We start from the raw sequence: 15,045 nt of genomic DNA, 5'->3' as shown, positions 1-15,045 counted from the left end.
CCCGTGGATGGTTAGCGGGCTTGGGCGGAGCCAAGGGAATGGGTGCGGCTAAGGCGTTGGGGCGGGGCCTAATAGCGTTGGGGGCGGGTCTAGAGGACGCGGGCGCTGTTACCGGCGTGGGCGCGGCTACATGTGACTGGGCGGAACTAAAGAATGGGGCGGGGCTACATGGGAGAGGGCTGATCTGAAGGATATGGGCGGGGTCAGTTGTGTGAGTATGGATACATTGGGGGGGCGGAGCGAGAAAACGTGAAGCGGGTCACAATAGGTGGGCGTGGCTAAGTGACAAGGCGGAATTTAGAGGTGAGGGCGCCGGTGCAGGAGGGGCGGAGCTGAATGATGGGGGAGGAGACTATTCAAAGTCTAGGGGCCGAAAAGGGGGCGCGGCAGGTTGCAAATGGGCGGGACTGATTTGAGGGGGCGTGGCCAGGTGAGTGACATGGGCGTGGTCGAGTGAATGGGGCGGGGCTGAATGGGAGAGGCGGATCTCCTGCAGTTTGGCGCACTGTGTTGAATGCTCAAGTTCCTGCTCATTTCACACGGCAACACCACTGCACAAAAACCTAGATAGGTCTAGGCCCGAAACGTCAGCTTTTGTGCTCCTGAGATGCTGCTTGGCCTGCTGTGTTCATCCAGCTCCTCACTTTTGTTATCTTGGATTCTCCAGCATCTGCAGTTCCCATTATCATTGCACAAAAACCTAAGTACTTTAGGTTGGGATGGAAGTGGTTGGTGAAGTGGATGAACAGTTCGCACGAGGAAGGGTCACCGGACCCAAAACATTAACTCTGTCTCTTCCTTCACAGATGGTGCCAGGCCTGCAGAGCTTTTCCAGCAATTTCTGTTTTTGTTCCTGATTTACAGCATCCACAGTTCTTTCGGTTCTTACACAACTGCACCTTGAGCAGTGCAGGAGAAGGAGAGATGGCTATAACACAAGGGGAGATGGGTGTCACACGATGGGGGGAAAATGGGTGCCATACAAGGGGAGATGGGCATCACATGATGGGGGGCAATGGGTGAAACACTTGCAAAATAAAAACCGAAAGTAAATCAGGAACAAAAACAAAGCTGCTGGAAAAGCTCAGCGAGTCTGGCAGCATCTGTGACGGAGAAAACAAAGTTAACATTTCGGGTCCGGTGATCCTTTCTCAGAACTTATAACGCTTACAAGATGGGTTACGCACAGAGGTGGGAAATGAGAGACACATTTCGCAATAAGCGACACATTCTGTGGATGGTGACACAAGAGACAGTGAGTGACACACTTAAGGGGCTTGAATGGCTCACGAGGCTCCAGACACATCACAGGCGATTTAAAGTGATAATGGGAACTGCAGATGCTGGAGAATCCAAGGTAACAAAGTGTGAAGCTGGATGAACACAGCAGGCCAAGCAGCATCTCAGGGGTCCAAAAGTGACGTTTCAGGCCTAGACCCTTCATCAGAGCCCTGATGAAGGGTCTAGGCCCAAAGCATCAGCTTTTGTGCTCCTGAGATGCTGCTTGGCCTGCTGCGTTCATCCAGCTTCACGCTTTGTTATATAGGCGATTTAAAGTTCTTTTTAAAGCATAGACACTTGTTGCCATGTGGGAAACACAGCAGGCACAAACAACGTGATAATGGGATTATCTGTCAGTTAGGTCAGTCGCGTGACAAAGCAATTCACATTTATGTTTGTGTGTGTAGACATTTTCTTTTCCTTATTCTATAGCAGATGTACCATGCTGGGAGCATACTCATCCCTGAGTCAAAGAAATGTGCGTTCCACTCCAGAGACTTAAGCATAAATACCCACATTAACAATGAAGGTTGCAGATGCCATCTCTTGCCCTCTCAGATAAATGTCAAAGCTTCCATTTCCCTTATCTCAAAGGAGAGCAAGGGAGACATCACCAGTCCTGGCCTATATTTAACAAAGACCTGTGGATACTAGAAATCTGAAACAAAACCAGAATTGCTAGAGAAACTCAGCAGGTCTGGCAACATCTGTGGAGAGTGAAGCAGAGTTATATTTTCAGTCCAGTGATCCTTCTTCAGCAGAGAAAGCCACAGGTGGGTAGAGGTATTTATGCTGATAACAGACGTGGGGTGGGGTTCGGGTTGAGTGGGTGGAAAAGTTGTCACCACAGTCCCACTCTTTCATTCGAGAGAGACAAGATTGGTGATATTTTAAACTAAGGATCACCATGCCCCAGGCAAGGGAGGACGCTTCATGGTAGCTTCAGTCCATATGTGAACTGAAACCACACAGTTGGTATCAATCTACATTATTAAACAGCTGTTCAGCCAACTGAGCTAACTGAGTTATATGGATTTATGTGCATTTGGAGAGGCAAGGAATGAATAGTAATAGCATGGTTTTGTGCAAGGAAAATCATGTGTCACAAACTTTATTGAGTTTTTTGGATGAAATAACTAAGAAGATTGATGAGAGAAGAGCAGTACACATTGTTTACTTGGGCTTAAGTAACACCTTTAACAAGGTTCCACATGGCATACTAAGTGGTCAAGCACGATCACATGGGATTCAGGGTGATCTTGCCAATTGGATACAAAATTGGCTGAACAGCAAGAGACTGAGGGTGATGGTGGGAGGGTTGTTTTTCAGACTGGAGGTCTTTGACCAGCACTGTTCCACAGGGATCAGTTCTGGGTTCTCTTTTGTTTGTCATTTATATAAATGATTTGAATGAGAATATGGAAGGCATGGTTAGTAAGTTTACAGATGACGCCAACATTGGTGGCATCGTAGACAGTGAAGAATGTTTTCTAAGATTACAAATGGATCTTGTTCAAGTGGGTTAATGGGTTGAGAAATGGCAGATGGAGTTCAATCTGGATAAATGTAAGGTATTGCATTTTGGTACAACAAACACAGGTAGGGCCTTGGGTAGTGTTGTAGAACAGACAGGCCTAGAGTGCAGGTACATAATTCTTTAACGTTTGTGTCACATATAGAGAGGATGGTTAAAAAGGCACTTGGCATGCTAGTCTTCATTGCTCAGTCATTTCAGCATAGGAGTTAGGACGTTATGCTCGGATTGTACAGGACTTTGGTGAGGCCTCTTCTGAAATACAGTGTCCAGTTCGGGTTGCCCAGTTATAGGAACGATATTATCAAGCTGTTTACAAGAAATGCTGGATAGGCTTAGACATTTTTCACTGGAACGTAGGGTGTTGAGAGGTGAACTTATAGAAGTTTATAAAATAATGAGAGGTATAGATAGAGTTGATGGAGTTGTCTTTTCCCTAGGATTGGGAATTTCAAGACTAAGGGGCACATTTTTAAAGTGAGAGGAGAGAGATTTCAAAAAGACATGAGGCGAACGTTTTACGTGCTGTGTGGTTTGCGTGTGGAATAAACTTCCTGAGGAAGTGTGGATGCATGGTACAATTACAATGTTTAAAAGACATTTGGATGGATACATGAATAGGAAAGGTTTTTAGGGATATGAGCCAGGAACAGGCAGGTGGGGCTAGTTTAGTTCGGGATATGTTCGGCCTGGACTGGTTGGGCCGGAGGGTCTGTTTCAATGCTGTATGACTTGATGATTCTAGGAAATGGTGGATGTGGATATAGTTACAATGTTTAAAAGACATTTAGATGAGTACATGAATAAGAAATGTTTGCAGGGATATGAGCCATGGTTTGGGATTATGGTTGGCTGTATGACTTTATGAGTGAGACAAATAAATGGAGATGATGCCCAGAGGGATCCGAAGGGATTGCTGATCATAAACAGGGAGAGAGATAAATGCTAAATGGGTGCTAACGACAAGTCTGAATAGTTGAAAATGGGTTGGCTGTGCTGGGAATAATCCATGCAGAAGAAAGCTTGGGGGTGTGGGGTGGCTAATGAACGTGGAGATAGTTGTTAATGCTCTGAAATTGTTCAACTCATCATTGACTCCCAAGGGCTGTAAGGTACTTAGGCAGAACATGAGGTGCTCATTGTCATCTTCTTGTTCCTTGTTGTGTTGAGCCTCGCTGGAGCACTGCAGCAAACCTAAGACAGAAATGTAGGCAATGGGAATATGGCAATCAATATTTATTCCTTAATCAATATTGCAAAGAAAAACTCATCCAGCTTACATCTGTGAGACTCCTGATGGTTTCCAACTTCCTAGTGGGTTGTCACATGGGACACTCAATCCTTCCATAACTTCTGAAACCCTCCAGGGCAATCTGGGGGCTCTCCACTTCCTCCTTGAATGGAGGCCAAACTGGTCACCATCCAACAACATCTTCGTTAGCCTGGCTGCATTTGTCCTGACAATGAATGGCTTCTCAATTGACTTGCTTAAATTAAAGATGTTGCTATGGGCAACTGCATAACTGCACTTGCCTGTTTCCGGAGCATCTCATGTTCTGATCCCACAGCTCATCCTTCAGAGTATTCATAACTGTCACTGATGCTTTGCCCAGCCTCTCCTTTTAAATTGGAATACATCATCAGTTTTGCTTCCAATTCCACTTTAATCTCACCTTCACATGGTCCACCTCAGACTCTCTCTTCCTCAACTCACTACTTCCATTTCTGAGCCGGATAGTCACTATCAAATCACATGCCTGCACCTGCCCATTGTGCCTGACAGGACCATCAGCCACATCCATCCCATGTCCCACATTCCTGTCATTCATAGAACATAGGAACAGGAGCAGGCCATTCAGCCCTTCAAGCTGTTCTGCCATTCAATATGATCATGGTTCATCTTCCAGTGCAATATCATGTTCCCACTTTCTCCCCACATCCATCAATCCTTTTGGCCCCAACAGCTACATTCAGTGTTTTGGCTTCAATTGCTTTCTGTGGTACAGAATTCCACAGCCTCACCACTGTCTGGGTGAAGACATTTCTCCTCAACACAGTCCGCATTCATACCTCCTCCAGTCATATATATTGTTTCCTTACTTTTCCCATTAACACTCCATACAACACCAACTCTCTATTGTCATCTGATCTCTCTTTACAGATCTGCCCTTTTGTTCTTTATACACATTTCCTCTGCTCATGCCCCTCCCCCACCAAACCCCGCTTTCATTTGCTTAACACCAATTACGTTGCTCCCTTTCTCCAGTTCTGATAAAAGACCATGATCCCGGAACTACAACATTCTTTCTCACCACAGAAACTTGTTGAGTATTCGTTCACAACAATTTCTGTTCTTGGTTGAAATCTCCAGCATCACCACATTCCCCTTTGATAAAACTATTCGAACTGCTCGTTATCTCACTGCCAGTTGTGAGATCTTGCTGTGCACAATTGCCTGCTGACTGCATTCCAAATTTGTTGCCTGTAAAGTGCTTTAGGACATTCTGATGTTATGAAAGGCACCACATTGAAGAACAACTTGTCATCAGACTTATCGTACAATCCCTACAGTGTGGAAGCAGGCCATTCAGCCCATTGAGTCCAAACCAACTCAAAGAGCATCTTACTTACCCTACCCTATGGTCAATCCACTTAACCTGCACATCTTTGGACTATGGAGGAAACTAGAGCACCCGGAGGAATGTGCAAAATCCACACATAAAGCTGCCCAAGGCTGGAATCAAACCTGGGTCCCTGGTGCTGTGAAGCAGCAGTGCTAACCACTGAGCGAGTGTCATCGACTGGGACCTCTCATATATTAGAGTGGGTTTTTCTCTGTAGCTGTGACACTACAATGTGCATTCTGTCAATTAACCTGTTGTACCTATGTAAGGTATGATTTGCCTGCTTAGCTCACAAAACAACACTTTTCACTGCATCTTGGTACATGTGACAGTAATAAATCAAATGTTCTTCCCTTTCCCCTCTCATTTGTTTTGATGTGGTGTCCAACTGTAATATCTTCTAGTCCTGAAGGTGGTTCTTTAAAGTCAAAATACTACTTGACCTGACTGCAGCCTCTCCACCTTATCTGCCCAGCATTTCGCTTTACAGTTGCTGAATCTCAGAATGGCAGGCATTGAACCCTGGGACCTGTGCTGTTCCCATTGAGAAACACAGCAAAGGGATTATTTCTGCATTTGCAATGGCTACGTGTGCACTAATTCTGATACTCCGGAGCTGGCTGAATGGATGACTAGATGTGTTGACATTGAAGGTTCCAGGACTGGGTGCCTGACTTCACACACAAACATAAGAATTAGGAGCACAGGTAGGCTATTTTCCCCATTCGGCACTATTCTATAAAGTCACAACTGAGTGGATTTTGGCTTTAACCCAATTTTTTTCTCTTGTCCCTCCAACGTACATACCTTCCAGTTGGAGGTCCCTTCACTAGCAATGGCAGTGGCATAGTAGTGTGACTACACTAGCAATCTAGAGTCCTTTACTAAAGTTCTAGGATCAAACACCCAATGTCAAATGGTAAAACTTGAATTCAGTTGAAGTTCAGAATTAAAAGCTAGTCTGATGGTAACCGTGTAACCACTCTTGATGTCATTAAAACCCATTTGGTTCACTGATGGCCTTACCTGGTCTGGTTTACATATGACTCCAGACCCACAGCAATGAAGTTGATTCTTCATGCCCTTGGAAAGGGCCAAATAAGCCACTCGGTTCAAGGACAATTAGGGATGGTCAATAAATGTTGAAGGTGCCATTATTTATTTTTACAGCAAAAAGAACATACAAGACTGAGCTCTGCAGAACTTCACTGGAAACAGCCTTCCAATCACAAAATACCCATTAGCAAATAACCTTTGCTTCCTGGCACTGACAGCATTTTCGATCCACCCTGCCACTTTCCTTTTGATGTCGCAGGGTATTACTTTCCAAACCAGTCTGTCATGTTGGATCTCATCAAAACCCTGCCAAAATCACAGACTACAATAAACATGCTAACCTCACCAACCCACGCCATCTCATACAACAAAATACAATCAAGCTAATGGAATTAAATCCATTGGTTTCAAAGCCCATATTTTGGAGGTGGTCCCTAACTAAAAGCCCAGGTTTCTAGGAAAGGGTGTAAATTCTAATTCTTGGCTGTGACATCAGGCCTCTCAGAAAGGAAGTCTCTGTCTCCAATTGCTCAATAATTGGAAATGCATTTCAGAATACTTACACAAACTGATTGACAAAAATCCAGTCAAGGTCATCGAGGAGTTTTAAGATCAAAATTTTCCAGCTGGAGGAAAATGTTTTCCTGATTGTGAGGAAGCTGTATGCAAGACAGTTAAGGAAGGAAGTCATGGTGCATTAGAAGAGAAAGCCAAAAAGGCCAGTTCTGTGAGCAGAGACAACAGGATAGGCAGAAAGATGTGCCTTTTCTTACTTGTGAAACACTGGTACTGTAAAACTGTCATTGGGCGACACTTTGTGACCAACTCTCACAGGAGTAAAAGAAGTCAGTAGTTCCTTGAAAGTGGAATCACAGGTAAACAGGGTAGTGAAGGCATTTGGTACACTTTAATGGTCAGTGCATTGAATACAAGAGTTGGGATGTCATGTTGTGGCTGTACAGGACATATGATTGGCCACTATTGGAATACCACATTCAATTCTGATCTCCCTGCTATAGGAAGGATGTTGTTAACTTGAAAGGGTTCAGAAAAGATTTACAAGGATGTTGCCAGAGAGGCAGTGCATTGGTGCTGGACAGATAACCCAGAGACCTAGGTAACGTTCCTGGGACCCCTGTTTGAATCGTGCCATGGCAGCCAGTGGATTTTGAATTCAATTTTAAAAATGTGGAATTAAGAGTCTAATGATGACTGTGAATCCATTGTTGATTGTTGGAAGGAAACTGCCATCCCTGCCTGGTCTGGACTACATGTGACTCCAGACCCATAGCAACGTGGTGGACTTGTAACTGCCCTCTGGGCAATTAGAGATGGTCAATAAATGCTGCCTGGCCAGCATTGCCCTCATCCCATGAATGAATAAAGAAAAGAGCTAAAGTTGGAGGGTTTGAGCTATAGGGAGTGGCTGAATAGGCTGGGGCTATTTTCCCTGCAGCATAAGAGGCTGAGGGGCGACCTTATAGAGGTTTATAAAATAGATGTTGCACAAGCTATTGTGAATGTAATTTATTTGATTTGATTTATTAGTGTGACATGTACCTGAACAGTGAAGTTGTTTTTGCATGCAGTACCGGCAGATCATAGCATCCAAAATTCATAGGGTGATAGAGGAGGGTGAGGAATACAATGTTACAGCTGCAGTGAAGGTGCACAGAGATGAACACTAAATTTAAAATCTGAGAGGTCCATTCAAAAGTCTAATAATAGTAGGGAAGAAGCTGTTCTTGAACTTGTTGGTACCTGTATTTAAACTTTTGTATTTAAACTTTTGTATCTTAGGCCTGACAAAACAGGTTGGAGGAGATTATAACAGGTTGGCACAGGTCTTTGATGACGCTGGCTGCCTTTCCAAAGCAGCGAGAAGTGTAGATGGAGTCAATGGATGGAAGGTTGTCTTCCAGAATTATGGATCCTAACAAATACAAGTTCAACGTGAGAACAGATAAATTATGTTAATCCTAGTTTGATTGTCAATGGTTAAAAGTTCAATAATATCCATTGGTTTCTTCAAGATAACTGTTGAACTACAATGTCAATGTGAATACAGTTTGGCGGTTCATCATTGTTAATATATCAGAATGTGAACTATTCGGGAGATCCTGTTTAGCTAGACCTCGAATGCCTGTGGTTACCTTATGCTGTTCAGCCTGGGATTTCATTGACAGCAAGCAGGTAACCAAAATAAAAACTCCCCACAAGCATATTTCACTCGTCACTAAAACGTAGAGTTGCATCAATGACAAAAAACCCAAAGATATGTTTTGCTTTAGATCTTTCAGTTTAACCAATCAAATTATGTCTGGAACGCAACACCTTACACATTTACCTTTAAATTGTGGAGGAACAGAGGGATCTTGGGGTTCATGTCCACAGCTCCCTGGAAGCTGCCACCTAGGTGGATAGAGTTGTTAAGAAGGCATATGGTGTGTTAGCTTTCATTAATAGAGGGATTGAGTTCAAGAGCTGTGAAGTTATGCTCCAGCTATCCAAACCCTGGTTCGGCCACATCTGGAGTACTGCGTCCAGTTCTGGTCGCCTCATTGCAGGAAAGATAAGGCAGAGGAGATTTACCAGGATGTTGCCTGGAATGGAAGGAATGGAGGGAGGGTCTTAGGAGGAAAGGTTGAGAGAGCTAGGGCTTTTCTGTTTAGAACGATGAAGGATGAGAAGTGACTTGACAGAGGTGTACAAAATGATCAGAGGTATAGATAGAGCAGACAGCCAGAGACTTTTTCCTAAGGTGGAGGTAGCTATTACGAGGGGGCACAGTTTTAAAGTGAGTGACCCATAAACAAATAATTTTTAAAAGTAAAGTTGTCATAGTCCCAGGTGGAAGATATAGAGGAGACATCAGAGGTAGGTTCTTTACTCAGAGAGCGGTCAGGGCATGGAATGCATTTCCGGAAAGGGTAGTGGGGTCGGCCTCATTAGGGGCATTTAAGCAGCTATTAAACTGGCACATGGATGATAGTATAGGTAGGGGTGTACCTTAGGATTAGGCTAAAAGTTCAGCACAACATTGTGGGCCAAAGGGCCTCTACTGTGCTGTACTGTTCTACATCCTATGTTCTAAAGTAAGAAAAAGTTAGTGTTTGGACTATTTTGAGGGGGTTTGGTCTAGTCCATAACAACAGACACTCATAATGCTGTTAGGGAGGGAAATTCCAGGAGTTTGGCCCAGCAGCAAAGGAATGACGTGTGGCTGTGTGGGAAATTTGCAGGCAGTGGTGCTCTCACATATCTGCTGGTATTGACCTTCCAGGTGGTACAAGTTGTGGGTTTGGCATGTGCTGTCAAAGGCATCTCAACTTTGCAGCTGTGCACACTGTAGATAGTCCACGTTGCCACTACCATGAATTAGTGGTAAAAAGCAGTGAATATCGAAGGTGGTACCAATCAGATAGCTGCTGTGTGCTGGACTGTCAAGTTTCTAGGGTTTTTTAAAAATTCATTCATGGGTTGAGGGCAGCACTGGCTCGGCTACTGCCCATTTTTGTCCCTAGAGGACATTAGTGAACCAGATGGGATTTCCTGACAACTGACAATGGATTCATCGTCATCAGTAGACTCTGGATTCCAGACTTCTATTGAATTCAAATTCCACCCCCTGCCATAGCAGGATTTGAACATGGGCCCCCAGAATATTGCTTGGGTCTCTTAGATTAACGGTCCAGTGATAATACTACTAGGCCATCACCTCCCCTTGTTGCCAGAGCTGCACTCATCCAAGAAATAATGTTCACAGAAATGATGATACCTGGGTCCACCTCTCCTGCTCATTGCCTCTATGACAAGGTGCAACAATTGGCTTTATTATTCATTCATGGGATTTTGGATATTACTGGCTTGGCCAGCATTTACTGTCCACCTCAATTGCTGGAGAAGGTGATGAGCTGCCTTCTTCAACGTCTGCAGTCCCATCTTGTGTCAACAGGGAGGGAATGCTAGGATTTTGACCTAACAACAGTGAAGGAACAGAGATTAGTTGCAATTTACGATGGTGTGTGGCTTGGAGGGGAACTTACAAAATGATTAGGGATGATCAATAAATGCTGGTCCAGTCAGTAATGCCATGACCCATGAACAAATAATTTTTAAAAGTAAAGTTGTGATAGTCCCGGAAAACCATACGTTGCTCTCTCATTAGAAATGGACAATTGGTGGTGGTTGAACCTGAGGGTCACCGGACCTCAGGTAAGGGGAGAAGGACAGTCCTTCATGGTAAGTGACAGGCGAGAGAAATGGCTAGCTCCAGTGTTCCCTCTGGATGGCACTAGGTGGAAAAAGAACCAGTGGTTTCTCGCTCCTACTTCATTAACGGAGTACCATTATGTTGTTTGTTTGAGGAGCAGAATCAAATTTGTCTTTTGCAGTCTCACTCCAACACCCAGTGACAACCTTGAGCCATACCACGAGAATGAAGAAAGGAGGGGATGGGGGTGAGAGGGATGGGGAGAGGGAAATACAGAGTGGGAATTGAAGAGAGAGTCTACTCTGAATAAAGATGGATTTTCCTTTCATTTTTATTACTGAGTGACGTAGTATTTCCCCTCAGAGAAATGAGTTTATTTCCTTTTCTGTTTTACTATGATCCAGTATGAATTTCAACATGAAATACAGACAATGTATATTACACATTATCGAATTCTTTTAATACATACAGTTTACATATAGAAAAACACAACTCTCGCTCTGACTTCTGCTTGTAAAAGTCTCAGTAGACCAGAAACCAAGAAAACAAAATTATCTTTGCACTAGTTGGACTTGATCCAACACTGGGCACTTCTGAAGATGAAGTTTTCCAATGCCTGTTATTGCCCAGGACCCAGCTTGAGGCACCCTAGCACATCAAAGTCATTGAAGATTGCTGGGGCTCTCGTGTATTTAGTCTCGTAAAACGAAAATCACTTGAATAAGATCGGCATGTGCACTCAGCTGGCAAACCATTCACCTAGTTACTGGTTCGTAAACACAAGCTTCCCAACCCAAAGCTGCTAGTCTTCATCCAGCCGCCGCCTTTTAGCTTGAAGTGGGCTGCTGTCAGCAGAACAAGCCGGCTCCCTCGTGTCAGTTTCGTCACAGTGTTTGATGACCAATTCCACCTCTGGCTTATCCACAGGGGACGGGGTGAAAGTTTTGCCGCTGAAGACATCCGCCAACCTCTCCTCAAAGAACGAATGCAAAGTCTTCACAGACTCTGTCACTTCCTTATCCTTCAAGAGAATTTGATTGGAAACAATTTATATTAAAACCATTGCGACTGAACAATGAAAGGGGGCCAGGAAGTCAAAATGCTTGAAATTCCCATCAGGGGTCTGTCTAGTGAGCTGTCATTGAACACAGACCGACATGCATTCACACAGTGAAAAAAAAATCTTTAAATCAACTTTGGCATCAGTGTGCTCCCCTTAACCTGCATCTAACTGAATCGACTTCCTTAGACTCACCTGAAGAGGAGAGAAGAGTAAAATGCAGGAAAAAGAATGGTAAGTGTGGACTTCAGAAACTGGGACTGGGGTCCTCAAAGCACATTTCTGACACAAACGCAGAATTGTTCTTCGGTTCACAAACACCACATTGCATATCAAGTGTTTCTACCATTGCAAATCTGGCACTTTGAATTTGTGATACACGATACTACAGGCCCCCCCAATAGCAGCAGGGAGATTGAAGAAAGCATAGGTTGGCAGATTTTGGAAAAGTGCAGACGTAGTAGGGTTGTTGTAATGGGTGACTTTAAACTTCCCAATATTGATTGGAACCTCCTTCGAGCAGAAGATTTGAATGGAGCTGTTTTTGTAAGGTGTGTTCAGGAGGGTTTCCTAACGCAGTACGTTGACAGGCCGACGAGGGGAGAGGCCATTCTAGACTTGGTGCTCGGAAACGAGCCGGGGCAGGTATCAGATCTTGTGGTGGGAGAGCATTTTGGTGATAGTGACCATAACTGCCTCACATTCTACATAGCTATGGAGAAGGAGAGGATTAGGCAAAATGGGAGGATATTTAATTGGGGAAGAGGAAACTATGATGCGATTGGACACGAGTTAGGAAGCATGGACTGGGAGCAATTGTTCCATGGTAAAGGCACTATAGACATGTGGAGACTGTTTAAAGAACAGTTGTTGCGAGTGATGAGTAAATATGTCCCTCTGAGACAGGCAAGAAGGGGTAAGATAAAGGAACCTTGGATGATGAGAGCGGTGGAGCTTCTCGTCAAAAGGAAGAAGGTAGCTTACATAAGGTGGAGGAAGCTAGAGTCAAGCTCAGCTCTAGAGGATTACAGGCAGGCGAGGAAAGAGCTCAAAAATGGTCTGAGGAGAGCCAGGAGGGGGCACGAGAAAGGCTTGGCAGAACGGATTAGGGAGAACACAAAGGCATTTTACACTTATGTGAGGAATAAGAGAATGGTCAAAGAAAGAGTAGGGCCGATCAGGGATAGCATAGGGAATTTGTGTGTGGAGTCTGAGGAGGTACGGGAAGCCCTAAATGAGTTTTTTGCTTCTGTCTTTACGAAAGAAACGAACTTTGTAGTGAATGAAACCTTTGAAGAGCAGGTGTGCATGCTGGAATGGATAGAGACAGAGGAAGCTGATGTGCTGAAAATTTTGTCAAACATTAAAATTGACAAGTCACCAGGCCCGGACCAGATTTGTCCTCGGTTGCTTTGGGAAATGAGAAATGCAATGGCTTCGCCACTTGCGAAGATCTTTGCATCCTCGCTCTCCACTGGAGTCGTACCTGAGGACTGGAGAGAGGCAAATGTAATTCCTCTCTTCAAGAAAGGAAATAGGGAAATCCCCAGCAATTACACACCAGTAAGTCTCACGTCTGTTGTCTGCAAGGTGTTAGAAAGGATTCTGAGGGATAGGATTTATGACCATATGGAAGAGCATGGCTTGATCAAATGCAGTCAACACAGCTTTGAGAGGGGCAGGTCATGCCTCACAAACCTTATCGAGTTCTTTGAGGATGTGACTAGAAAAGTTGATGAGGGTCGAGCTGTGGATGTGGTGTATATGGACTTCAGCAAGGCATTTGATAAGGTTCCCCATGGTAGGCTTATTCAGAAGGAATGGGATACAGGGCAACTTAGCTGCCTGGATACAGAATTGGCTGGCCAACAGAAGACAGCGAGTGGTAGCAGAAGGAAAATATTCTGCCTGGAAGTCAGTGGTGAGTGGTGTTCCACAGGGCTTTGTCCTTGGGCCACTACTGTTTGTAATTTTTATTAATGACTTGGATGAGGGGATTGAAGGATGGGTCAGCAAGTTTGCAGATGACACGAAGGTTGGAGGTGTCGTTGACAGTATAGAGGACTGTTGTAGGCTGCAGCGGGACATTGACAGGATGCAGAGATGGGCTGAGAGGTGGCAGATGGAGTTCAACCTGGATAAATGCGAGGTGATGCATTTCGGAAGGTCGAATTTGAAAGCTGAGTACAGGATTAAGGATAGGATTCTTGGCAGTGTGGAGGAACAGAGGGATCTTGGTGTGCAAATACATAGATCCCTTAAAATGGCCACCCAAGTGGACAGGGTTGTTAAGAAAGCATATGGCGTTTTGGCTTTCATTAACAGGGGGATTGAGTTTAAGAGTCGTGAGATCTTGTTGCAGCTTTATAAAACTTTGGTTAGACTGCACTTGGAATACTGCGTCCAGTTCTGGTCGCCCTATTATAGGAAAGATGTGGACGCTTTGGAGAGGGTTCAGAGGAGGTTTACCAGGATGCTGCCTGGACTGGAGGGCTTATCTTATGAAGAGAGGTTGACTGAGCTCGGACTTTTTTCATTGGAGAAGAGGAGGAGGAGAGGGGACCTAATTGAGGTGTACAAGATAATGAGAGGCATAGATAGAGTTGATACCCAGAGACTATTTCCCAGGGCAGAAAAGGCTAACACGAGGGGTCATAGTTTTAAGCTGGTTGGAGGAAAGTATAAAGGGGATGTCAGTGGCGGGTTCTTTACACAGAGAGTTGAGAGAGCATGGAATGTGTTGCCAGCAGCAGTTGTGGAAGCAAGGTCATTGGGGTCATTTAAGAGACTGCTGGACATGCATATGGTCACAGAAATTTGAGGGTGCATACATGAGGATCAATGGTCGGCACAATATTGTGGGTTGAAGGGCCTGTTCTGTGCTGTACTGTTCTATGTTCTATATACCATTGGACATCACAGTTTTAAAGGTGGGGTGGTGGTGGGGGGAGAGCTCAGAGTGGCAGAGAGTTTTAATCAGGGAGAAACTGTCACATTATCGCCTTAATGAGAAGCACAAGCAAGTGAACCAGCAAAAATAAAGCTAGCGAGAATAACCGGCTGGATTCTATTACCTGAATCAGTTTGCTGTATGTCTTAAACATTAATCGAACCTCCATCACAAATTCATCAGGTCTGGAGTAATGGTGTGAGCTCATCTTCTCAAGTCTTGCTCTAATGGAAGACAGATTGACCGGCTGATTCTTCAACTGTAACAGATAGAAGACCACGGTTAGGCTCGGGGAACGGGCGGCGCGAGGCCAGGCTCGGCGAAAGG

General features: G+C 44.6%; 1 protein-coding gene across 3 annotated transcripts in view; it reads right to left on the bottom strand.

The window, feature by feature from the left end:
- Nucleotides 1–11,021: 11,021 nt before the first annotated feature.
- LOC125447222 (transcription intermediary factor 1-beta-like) overlaps nt 11,022–15,045 on the bottom strand; it is a 97,477-nt gene continuing 93,453 nt past the window's right edge. For all 3 annotated transcript variants that reach the window (XM_048521460.2, XM_048521461.2, XM_048521462.2), the window contains 2 exons: nt 14,843–14,977; nt 11,022–11,729 (listed from right to left, as the gene is read on the bottom strand). In XM_048521460.2, coding sequence (XP_048377417.2) covers nt 11,511–11,729; nt 14,843–14,977 — 354 coding nt within the window. In that variant the 3' untranslated portion in view covers nt 11,022–11,510. The remainder of the gene's footprint in view (nt 11,730–14,842; nt 14,978–15,045) is intronic.

Source organism: Stegostoma tigrinum, chromosome 38, assembly GCF_030684315.1.
Source record: "Stegostoma tigrinum isolate sSteTig4 chromosome 38, sSteTig4.hap1, whole genome shotgun sequence".
Lineage (NCBI taxonomy): Eukaryota > Metazoa > Chordata > Chondrichthyes > Orectolobiformes > Stegostomatidae > Stegostoma > Stegostoma tigrinum.
The sequence above is the reverse complement of the archived record's forward strand: the minus strand, read 5'-3'. Positions and strand labels throughout refer to the sequence as shown.